This window comes from Diplotaxodon limnothrissa, linkage group LG19, assembly GCF_057381915.1.
Source record: "Diplotaxodon limnothrissa isolate DT_005_m linkage group LG19, D_limnothrissa_male_GT1.1, whole genome shotgun sequence".
NCBI classification, from domain to species: domain Eukaryota; kingdom Metazoa; phylum Chordata; class Actinopteri; order Cichliformes; family Cichlidae; genus Diplotaxodon; species Diplotaxodon limnothrissa.
The window spans coordinates 19,106,059-19,118,151 of NC_140614.1; the positions used below are offsets into that span (position 1 = coordinate 19,106,059).

General features: G+C 41.2%; 1 protein-coding gene across 1 annotated transcript; it reads left to right on the plus strand.

The window, feature by feature from the left end:
* Nucleotides 1-832: 832 nt before the first annotated feature.
* On the plus strand, nt 833-8,480 carry LOC146612028 (deubiquitinase DESI2). The gene is made up of 5 exons (XM_085342653.1): nt 833-924; nt 4,359-4,431; nt 5,273-5,366; nt 5,459-5,600; nt 8,235-8,480. The coding sequence occupies exons 1-5, from the start codon at nt 886-888 to the stop codon at nt 8,478-8,480; spliced, it is 594 nt and encodes a 197-aa protein (XP_085198779.1). The 5' UTR covers nt 833-885.
* Nucleotides 8,481-12,093: the final 3,613 nt, after the last annotated feature.

Consider the following 12,093-nt stretch of genomic DNA (forward strand, 5'->3'; position numbering starts at 1 on the left):
ACCGGGGAGGCAGAGCCAGAGCTGGATAATAGCCGCACAATACGGATGCATCTCGGCCGCTTCGGGACTTGGTGAAACCGATTTGGAAGCCTTCGTGGAGCGGTCTCGGGGAGAGGATCGGCGATGTTTTGGGGGTCGTATCGCGGAGGTTTGAGTCTGCTGTCCTCCCTTCTCTACGAAGAGGATGTTTGATGCTGACCAGCAGTAGCAGCAGCACCGGCTGGGGATGCTCCTGCTGAACTTGACTCCCCTATCAGCTGTAATTAACCGCCATGGCCCAGGAGTCTTTCCCTCCCGCAGTTGCTCCATCATCCTCCGCGTGAAAATGGCCCGCACTCCGCCTCCATCCTCGACTTCCATCTGCTCTAGCTGTCGCCTTTTCGCTCATGATGACAGGAGGGCACCCGCCTCGGATTTCAGCGCATGCAGGGCCTTCGTGTCGACTATGGATCACATCATCACCCCTGATCTGATGCTGTGAGCTGAGTGCCGTGGTTGCTGTTATTACGCAAAGGCGCCTGCTGCCACCATCGATTTCCCTTAACAGCTGATTATATTTCGGGGCTCGGAGATGGGCCTCTTTCATTGCTGCACCTCGCTTTGCCCTGCTCGGATCTGAGTTCCTGACCGTACTTGCCGTAATGGCTCTGTGACATCTATCTCAGCCCTCAGCTGCCCACTTTCTTTAGACTTTTACGCGCGGAGCTGCGTCCATGCAGTTTTGTTGCCTTGTGGGGGAATGAGCATCGGCCGTCCCTCCTGCAGAGGTCTGCCCGTTGCAGCTCCTGCCTTCCACCGTGTGGCCCTGTGACTCCACCGGGTGAGGAGGTGCTGACAACCTTAAAACGCGGACTAAGGTTTGCCTTTCCAGCTCAGGTTAAAACCATGGCTAATGAACCCGTCATCCTTAACGTGTATGATATGGTAAGGATCCACCTGAACCAAAGTGCACTCACTTTCTGTTTTCTTTTTAGTCACTGTCCTCTGTTTGGTATTTACACTCAGAACAATGGCTTGGGGAGTGAAGGAATCCACATGTGCTCATGCTTTGAAAACCAGGGAGTGGGGTACCTGCAGCAAAGTCCACTCTTACAGTATCACTTTTAAAGCTGAGGTTTCCACTTCACATTCTTGTAGTGTCACACTAAAACAAAGCATTTTTTTGTATAATTTTTTGCTGTTACACCCACCTTCAAAGATTTACTGCAACGCCAAGTGAAGAAGAGCCTGGGTGGTTTCGTAGCCGCTCAGCATGTAGGTTGGTCTGCTGCAGACGTGACTACATTGTTTTATTCTAGGCATTATTTAACTGTGAGCCCCATTTGACAGGTGGAATCATTTATCTCTGACATTTAAATTGAAGAAAGTAAGAAAGAAAAGAAGAATGATAGGAAAATTTTGTTTTATAGGCCACTAGGCAACCACAGACCTGTGAAACAAGAGACTCCCTCAATCTTCTGACCTCTGTCTCTGTGCCTGGGATTTACATCATATGTATACACAAACACACCAGCAAAGGACAAGGGTCCTCATTCAGACTTGGACCCAGTGGCTGTTTTCGCATACTGTACTGCTGAGCAGTGTCCTGTGTGAATCTTATGCAGAATTCCTCCATTTAGATTGAAACAATGTTATCATTTAGCAGCATGCAGACAAATAAAATACGATTCTGTGCAACAACAAACACAGAATGTGTTGTAAATTCAGGGATTTCACTCAGTATCCAAGACAAAGTTTGATAATAAAGCAAAATGGTGGACTTTAGCTACATCTCAAAGCCAGGACAGAAGAGAATTTTAAAAATATATATATAAAAAAACATTCATGAGTAATTAAGTAATTTGCAGAAATCTTGAGGCATGTGTCATTTCTTTATATTTTGAGGATCCCGACTTTCTTGTAAACTTTAAAGTGGTCATCAGCAATAGTTCTCCAAGCTTTCTGAAGGTCCTTCAGAGTTTTTCTGTAGACATTTGGTGCGTTTTCACTCATTTTCAGGCCACTTTTTATACACGACTGTTTTCAGAAGTGTTTTTTGTTTTTTTTAATCCACTTACCACAGACCTATGAATCATTCAAGCATAAAAAAAGCATTTAACTCAAGGGATGAACCAGACGGACAGCTTAGCAAAGAACCCATTTTAAACTGTATCTTTAGGCACTTTTGTTACTAACAGCCTGTCATGAAAAAAATTGTTCTTTTGTTGACTCTATGAAAAATGGCAAATATAAAACAATTTGACAGGCATAACATTTTTTGTACTAATAAGGCACCAAAACAGCTATCAGTCAAAACCTTGTCATATCTCAGGATGCTGTACAATGTGTTCTTTAAAAAATAAGATAAGTGGACAAGTGGAGGACAAAAGAAGTGTCAGCCTTAAAAACTATCTACAGCAGATTAAAAGTATGTGAAAGTTATTAAGAATTAGGGGGAATCCAACAAAGACCTGACACAGGTCAGAGAAAAGTACCATCATATTGTGAGACACCATGTAATACCACGTGGAAAGCATCTGACAGCACCTTCATTTTTCAGCATGACAGTAATCCCACTGTATATGCAGTAAAAACCTGGATAGAAAAAACATGCAAGAGTCATAGACTGGTCTCCACAAAGCCTGGAGAACTGTTCCTGAAGATTTCTTAAAGGGAAGGTTCTCACTTGTAAAATAAAACTGTAGAGCTTATATTTAAAGCAAGAAATTTCCCCACTAGGTATTTGAATCCCACATTTTTCTATTCTTAGTGAAGTTAAATATTTCAACAAGTGCTTTCATCTCCAAGCTTTAAGACTGTTTGGAGAAGGAATACAGTCATGATTCACACCAGAACTGAGAGTGTATACTGGCACGCACTTGCGTACAACCACAAACGAAGCCAGGTGCAGCTTTGGACCTGGCAGCTTCCTCCTGATAACTTCAAACTATCTCACAGATGAGGATCTCATTGTGACAGCAGAAGTAACAGCTGCTTAAACAGCTGATTAAATTCCAGGGTGGTGGCTCCACTGTGCTGGGACTTAACAGGTCATGTTGTTGTTGTTAAACTGGGAGAAAGTGATCACGAGGGCGGTGACAGCCAAAGTCAGCCTTAAATAATTTGTGGGGAATTCAGCACGACAAGAAGAGGAAGCAGCAGGATGAGAGTAAATCGACGAGGATGATGAATCAATCATCTCTGAAATGAAATCTAAGCGATTTGTAGATGTGTGCAGCGATGCATGCTTTATCTGCAAAGGCAGGAAATAAAAGAAAGCTCCGCTAATGGGACTCAGTTGTTTGTGCACTCTCGGGGAAGTCAAGTCATTGGACATGTTTGTCCTTGTAGACTGTTTCCTTCTGGTTGTATTATTCTTCCATCCCTCATGTGAGAGCTAAAAGGCAGGAGGTCACTGCAAAAACATGAGGAGAGCCTGCTGACACGAAGCAGTGCGGTGGAAATGCTTTTATTGTATTATTCTACGTCCGGAAACATGATTTATTATTAATAAGGGACAGCTGGGGTAGCAAAGATGGCTCTTAGCATGTTTTCCCTGGGGTGTCTGAGGATAGGGGAGTGTCGGTGGGTGTTGGGTGAGGGAGCTTTGGACCTTCAGTGAATTATCTCATAACTGTCTGCAGTGAAGGGCAAGCAGGTTGGCTCACAACACCACCATCAAAGGATGATGGGTAAAATTTCCTCCCGTAGTCCAGTCTGTGATTGATCGCAATGCTGTTCTGTGGCAAATCTATCCATCACTGGGCATTCTCAGTGGATGCTGGTATGCCAATGCTTTTGCAATCTGAATAGAAATGTGTAGGTAAAGCCAACAAATGCACTGATTCGTGCTCTAAAGTGCAGGTAAATTAAATTAAATACTTTCTACCAACAGTAGGAGGAGTATTCTGCTACAGGACAGGCATTTTATGCTAAACTAAAAACCTTGCAACAGTCAGATGACCTGCACACAACATGGAGAAATAAAGCACATAGACATGTGCTAATAGGAATCCTCACATCACTGACACGCAAATTAAATCTGCACATTTGTTGGTTTAATTGAACATTATAAAAAAGTGAACTTTAGAGCCGCTGGCGGGAAGGCTTCGTCACCTTTGTACAGAGCAAGCTTCTGGTATAGCTTTACTGCACAGGCCTATACAAACAGTACAGAGAGTAAGTGTATTCTAAAAATGCCAAGAAAGTTGAAAAATGTCCAAAATGCACTAAAAGATGCATGTGCAGTCAAAGCCGTTCACTTCTTATTTGGTAATAAAGTATAAGACAGTGCTATTATAGATCGCAGTGTGATTCTGCAGGGCAGCCGCATGGTTTCTCCTTCCTGACTCTTTCCTTCTCTCTGTGTTTCTCTGCAGTATTGGATAAACGAATACACGTCCAATCTGGGCATTGGTGTCTTCCACTCAGGCATTGAGATTTATGGGAGAGGTAAGAATGGAGCTTCCTGTATGTCTCTGAAATCCAAGTTAGTGGCATCAGAATAACACTACGAGTGGAAACTCGGAGCGGTGCATCACTGCACAGATGAAGTCTGGTTTTAAAAATGGAATAACGGGTTATGTTCCTAATATCATGACCCCATTTCCCTGGGTTGAGTCATCACTGACTCACTGTGTGTGTGTGTGTGTGTGTGTGTGTGTGTGTGTGTGTGTGTGTGTGTGTGTGTGTGTGTGTGTGTGTGTGTGTGTGTGTGTGTGTTTGGTTTTAAAATAGAGGCAGAAACCAGCATGAAACCAGATCACTGGGAATCCATTACATCCTTGCAACTGGAAATATTGGCTCTCTGCACAGAGAAATATGATGATAGCGAAAATATGGGCTTTACTAGGAGAGGAAATGACTCCATTAATGGAATTTACTCATAATAACCTGAGTTTGAATTAATGACCCATGAATTAAATATACTGCCACTGATCTAACGCTACTTTGGACCTAATAATAAAGTATAAAACGCGTAGACTTGGTTGCATTTAGTCCATCTTTTGGACAAAATCAGGTGGAGGTTTTATTGGTGTAGTTTAGTTAACTTAGTATTTACTAACTTGCATTTAGCTACATGTTTAAGCATCTCTATGCAATACTTTGTTGATCACAGTTTTTCCTAAGAAGGCTGTAAACAAAGGGCTGAGAGACCTGCAATTAAACAGGCCTAATGATTTAAGAACAGTGTGTCTGTGATTAATTGTGTGCTTCTGTGTAATTACAGTTGCTCAGTGCTTTCATTCAAAGCGCTAACCTGTGTTTTGCCTCTTTGTCCTCTGCCACACAGAATTTGCATATGGAGGCCATCCATACCCTTTCAGTGGCATCTTTGAAATCAACCCCGGCAATGCTGCCGAACTGGGAGAGACATTCAAATTCAAGTGAGCGTGCTCCATTTTAGCATACAGTGCACTGTGATGCTGTTAATGGTGGAGGTGAGTGTGCTCACGTAACTCTTTCTGCTTTTAAACAGGGAGGCCATTGTTTTGGGCACCACTGACTTCACAGAGGAGGACATAGATAAAATCATGGAGGAGCTCGGTAAAGAGTTCAAAGGGAACGCCTACCATCTAATGCACAAAAACTGCAACCACTTCTCCTCCTCGCTGTCTGAGGTCAGTCTCATACAACTATGTTCCTCTAGGTCTAAGTAAAAACCTGTAAAAAAGACAAAAGAAATCTTCCTTTTCAAGCGAAAATTTGTGCACAGGAATACATTTAGAGCTACACATCGAAGGTCAGTTAAGTCATTACAAGCAGTCTTAGTGAAAGTTGTAAAAGTGACTTCTGTGGTTCAGGAGGTTCATTCAGCATCAAACTACCACAGGAGAAGAACAATAAAAGGACAAACAGTTTAGTAGTTGTAAAGCATCCAGCTTTGGGGTTTTATATCTAGATAAAGATATTCAGACGTTAACACGAAGACACAGACAAAGAAGGCCTGCAGGTCAAAGACAAAAGAGAAGGATGAGGCAGAGGAAGGAAAAATTAGGGAAACCCTGAGGGAAGTAAACACATGAAGAACAATAAACTCAAAGTAGAAACTGTAATTCCATGGAAACTAGACTATAACACTGTCTGTAAAAGAATAATTTAAAAAACAGAAGCATTCTATAAAGGAAGAAAAACAGAAACTCAAAATTAAAGCTATGCAAGAAGTCCCGAGTCACAATAATCGAAAAATAGCAAAGACCCTAGGATTATGACAGATAGAAGGTTATCACCTTTGCTAAGATAACTTAATATGTTTTGTTTAACAACACATTGCCTGTTTGTAATTTTTTAGTAATGCTTTGTAAGCATCGTGTCAAGCAGTCATACCACCAAAATCCACACTAGGAATTTCAGTCATGAATGAAATGGTATTTGTTGAGGTAGGAACTTTTTGAAGACAACCCTTGCTGTCCTTTTCCTCCGGCACCATTATGAGGTCAGCAATTTGGGGTTTTGGGGTTCGTGTAGTATTATGCAAATGTTCTTTTCAAACACGTGCCTGCAAAGTTAACTACGAGGTATGAAATATGTCTGTGAAGGTTCTCAGTCATCCAGGTCATCGTAGTCAAAGGAGCTTGCAAAGAAAAGCGACCCAGCAACACGCTCAGACAAAAACTGGTTCACCCGAAAGACAAAACGCCAAAACACAGACTTAGCAATGTGGTGTATGCTGCACAGTGCAGCGAGGAATGCCCAGACCTCTACATTGGAGAGACCAAACAGCCACTTCACAAGCGCATGGCACAACACAGAAGAGCCACCTCCACAGGACAAGACTCAGCAGTCCATCTGCATCTGAAGGATAAAGGACACTCTTTCGAGGATGCCAATGTTCACATTTTGGACAGAGAGGACAGATGGTTTGAAAGAGGAGTGAAAGAAGCCATCTATGTCCACTGTGAGCGACCATCTTTGAACAGAGGCGGTGGTTTACAACACCAACTCTCTGCCATCTATAATCCAGTTTTGAGATCCCTTCCCAGACGCCTTAACGCCCACTCACATCCTGGGCCATCTGATCTCAGGAATTCGCATGATAAGGTGGGGCCAGGTTTCACAATGAACTCACCCGAAACTCTGGCTGATTGGGACCCACACCCATTTTCACACCTTGGCACGGGCGATTAGAGGATCATCAGGGGGTCCTTTTGTCCCTCTGTGGGGGGATACTCCCACTAGGTTTAAATCTGGGACTCCCCACCATTTGACCTTAGAACTGAAGAAGCTTCTTGGATGAGAGGTGAAACGTCTTGAAGTAACTTAAAGAAGTCCAGACGCTTTTCTTTGCAAGCTCCTTTGGCTTCGAGGTATGAAGTAGATAAAGTGCTTAAAGTGGACAAAATAAAGAAATCCCTGTATGAATGTGAGCATCGCTAAGGGCACTAATGCACTAGTCTTAGTCGTTTTTTCTGCCTCTTTATTGGTGGCTTACCAATAAAAACCCAATTAAAGAAAAAACATCCTGCAGTAGCATTGCATTACTTGGTCAAGCTGCATCTTGGGAAATGTAGGATGTACCCCAAAAAGCTGTAAGGAAATCTCAAAAAAAAATTGGGATTTCCTTACCTGGATGATTGAGCGTGCATCAAAACAAAATGTAGGATACTAACTGCAGGCGAAAGCACATTAAATCTGACTTTTTTGTCCCTATGCGACCCATATCCGATCATGGTATGTCAGTGTGAACAGCACAAATCTGATATGTCCAAATCCGACCTGGGTCACTTTCGCATGTGGTCCTGAATCCGATACATATCTGATGTTTTAGAAAGCGACTGTTGTTTGAACGGTCATGTCGCATTAAATCCGTCTTTTACGTCACTGACACAAGACAGACGCCAATTATCAGTGCCGGAGAAGACAACGTGAACGCTTCCTGGCCATCCAGTGTAGATAGTGAAACTGTTTGGAAGACAACGTTGGAGAAACGTGAACATTTTATTTGTACTGTATAATCTGCAGATTCTGACAGAAATCTGCAACTATCCTTTGAAGCACTGCTCCTCTAAAACAGCAATACGGATAATTATTAGGCCATACTGAGGTCTTGGGCCATGGTCCATTTACTGAGGTCTGCTAGTCAGCCGCTAGACTTTAACTTCATTATACATAAAGAGAAATAAGGAACACATCCACATAACCGTCTATAACCACATTTTCTTCTAATGTTTAAATGCCTTATGCTCTAAAACAGCTAAAACAAAGACAGTATGTGGGATACAGCTCTTATCATCACTTATTCAAACTTTTTTCAGTTGCTGTGTGGACGGGAAATCCCCCGCTGGGTCAACAGACTGGCGTACTTCAGCTCCTGCATCCCTTTCCTGCAGAGCTGCCTACCCAAGGAGTGGTTAACCCCGGCCGCCCTGCAGAGCCACATCAGCCTCGGCCTTCACAAAGAGGAGCATAACGAGTCGAGCGACGAGGACCCTTCGTCGCCGTCTGGAGCCACAGCCGCTGGCTCGGGCTCCTCCCACAGCTGTCGTCACACCAGAGTGTGACGTGACCTCTGGACCTTCTCACCACTGCTTCTGATGGCATTTGTAGGCTTGAACAACCACCTGACCTCATACTGTTTGTCCTCTGCGTAAAAGAGGCAGGAAAAGAAGAGTTTCCTTTTTGAAAAGAGAGCTGCTGCCAGAGACTTCAGGCCTACAGACTTACAGAGAAGCCGTTTGTCCTTTCAGCAGACGACAGCATGACGAGGGCGTGCTTTTCCCTGAGCCCTGAAGTGCGTGTCTGATTTTGACAGTGACTACTTGTAGATCTGAAGTTTGTAGTATGTTATTATTAGTCTTTTCCACAAACTTTGAAATCTTTGTCAGCCTTGTTCCCTGCCCTGCCTTCAGAGCTGCTTTTGTAGAATGACCACATAGACACTGGATGGTTACGTCAGCAGGAATCTGCTCGACTCCAACAAGTTCTCGTTCGATAACCTCTATGTGGCCTTTGCCTGATGTTGTTGATTCGGCTTTCTTTGTTTGGAACTTTTCTTTGGCCATTTTAGAGGGTTAACGGGTAAAAAAAAAAAGGAAAAAGATTTGATTGTTCCCTGAGTTCAATCTGAGTGAGTAAAAGTCCTGCATGTGGAAAGAAATTAACAAAAGATCCCACTTAACTTACTTCAGATAGAAGCTCCTTCTTCTATTTTTTAAAGCGATTACCTTCGTTCAAGCTTGTTTTAAACATAGACGGTTTGAAACAATCAAGGGCAAACAGTGCCGCTGTGCACACAGCCTTGGACAGCCCAGTCACGACCTGTGAACATCTCAGAGACACAAACACAAAGAAAGTCAAGCTGCTACTCTGACAAATATTGACTTTGTGACCCAGAACACATTTTGTCTATACTTTTATATCCAAGTGATCTTTATATTATAAAGGTGCGTTAACTTACAGAAAGGGAAAATAGACATTTACAGACAGATTTCCCCTGGATGACATCTTTTTCACCTTTGAGACCGAGCTGCCACGAGAAAGAACGACAGACATTCAGTGTTTCCTCTAAATTGCAGAAGTCATTAAAGATAATGTTCTTTTTAAATACCCCCGTTGGCTCTCTTGCCTAGATTTAAAATACAACATAAAGTCCATGTTATGCCTCTACAGTTAATATTGAGTTACAGCCAGCAGGTAAACATCACTGAAGCTCACAGTTATATTGTGTTTGTTTAATCAGACTAAGGCGTAGGACTGGAAAAAAAGACCTGTGGGTCTTTTTCTTGACTGGGACCAGTCACAGAGAGACACACAGTGTTTGTGAGTATTAAACAAGCCATATACAACATGTTAGAGGTGTTAGCGGAGGATTATGTGACCTTTTTACAGAACCATGCTAGTCCTTGTAACTAGTTCCTGTCATGCTAAACTGAGGTAGACAGTTTCTTAGATATGAATCCTATGAACATTAGACTGGTGATAATATCGCAACAGTATAAAAGAGCATTTTTCCTAATATAAAACTGTTAACTAAGTACATATTATATTGATTGATTTCCCCAGTGATGTTTTTACAGAAAGTATTTGAGCCTTTTAAAATAATGAGTCATTATGAGGAGATAGAGAGAGAGAAGCTCACGTTCTCAGAGGGGGGAGAATTGTGATGTCGTAAAATTAGTTCCAGTCACTGCAGGTTTAGCATACATGTCAGTAAAAGACGACATCAATGACTTTGGACCCTGATTAAGAAACTGTTACAACGATGAAGACCTGCTCCTTGCTTGAAGAAGACGAGGCCACGTGTTTGAATCTTTGTTCCCCACCTCTCCTGCTGTGGTGCGTTGAAGGACAGCTTTCTTTTCTCAGGAAGGAAATCACATACTTGTAGTAGTGACAGTCATCCCGTTCATAAATGGGCTCAAAAGTGCAAATTAACTTTTTCATTTTATTTTCTTCTTGTTCATAAATAAGCTACCGTATCTTCCTATATGTTGGCATATTCTTAGTTTTTTTGAAGTGTGCTGTGATCAACTTTTTGGTTCATTTTGAGTTGATAGGGAGAGGGAGTGTACAGTGATCAGTACTACATGCTCAAAAGTCTTCAACACTTTCTACAAAGCAAACCAGACAGGTTTTTTTTTTTCTGTTGTACTGTGTCAACCTAAACCTTGTATTTGTTTTTCCTAACCCAGGACAATTTTAACAATGATGATAGTGCTAGAATAAAAGAGATGGAATCCTAAGTGATGCCTGGCTTCTTCTGTTATAGTCCAAAATATGGGCACTGGAGGACCATAACACATATATTTGTATATTTCAAATTATCATTCACATTTTTAGTATAAAATACTTATTCTTTTATCTTTTGGATGTTCAGTACTGTGAAAGAATCCTGAACCACCCCTCATTTCTTTATATTTTAATAGGAAAAGGTGAAAGAGGTGCAGCAATTTATTTAAATGTGCAAAGATACATGGAAATACAAGAACAGGGTTTGTACAGTTTTAATGAGTTTGTTGAAGCAGAGAAATTGATGACAATGTTGCAAGAAAGAAGCCATTAAGAAAAGACAGGAAGGAAGGTCTGACTGAAGAAACTGAAACAAACAAAGAGAAAGTTAGAAAAAAGGCACAGCTTTCCAAAATGTTTCCACGGGAGTGTTAATAGTTAAAGAAAAATAATTTAAAAATGTTTGCAGTGCAGTAAGAATAACACATTTTTGGTCAACTTGAAAGAAATGCATATGTGAAAATAAAAGAGAGATCAGAGGTCAATTGGGACAATCCATGTGATACTTAGAATCCCAGTTTACCAGTATTGTTTCCTAAATGTTGCCAATACAAAGAAAGGCTGTGGGATTTTAAGCATAGTGTTAAAGATAAAAGTCATTTTTTGTAAGTCTGGCCATATTTGACCTTGAAGAAGAGGTCAGAGGTCAATTGTGACATAATATTTCAAATCTTTTAAGGTATTTTTTTTATATGTCGACAATACACACGAAACAGGTTACAAGACTTTTTGTCAGCTGTTGACCAATAAATCATTAAGTTCACCTTGAAGACATCAGTGGATGTGAGACAGATTTTAATGGATCATTAACATGAACTCACTCTACACCCCTACAAAGTTTTATCAGAATTAATTCAAAACTTTTCAAGCTGTCTTGTTTACAGACAGAATGACAGGCACTCATGCAAATAATATCGAACGCATCGCCTCCTTGGTGGAAGTAATAAACAGGAAGCCAGATAAAGTTAAAGAAAAAAAAGAACGTGGATTGCAATAAAAAGTCATTTTCAATGAAAGGTGTGCTAGTTTAAGATTTGATATGAAATAAGGAATACAAGAAAAAGATTTAAATTAAAAGGTCAAAGTCTACGCCTTTACATGCAGTATTTTGTATTTTTACATGCAATTCTATTTTTTACTCTTATTATTTTATTTTAACTGCAATTGTATGCATTGCCTTTTGGTATTTTGGAAAAACGTGTTTGACATTATTATTAGTAGTAGTAGTAGTAATTATTTTAAAGACTTGCGTTTTAACTTCCTAACACAGCCAGGCTTTCATTTGTTCATGCCATGGTAAGAGGTACTTATAAATTGGTTTATAAAGAACAAATTCAATATTGATAAACAGAGTAAGAGTTTTGTGAGTGGCAAGTTTACGCTTAG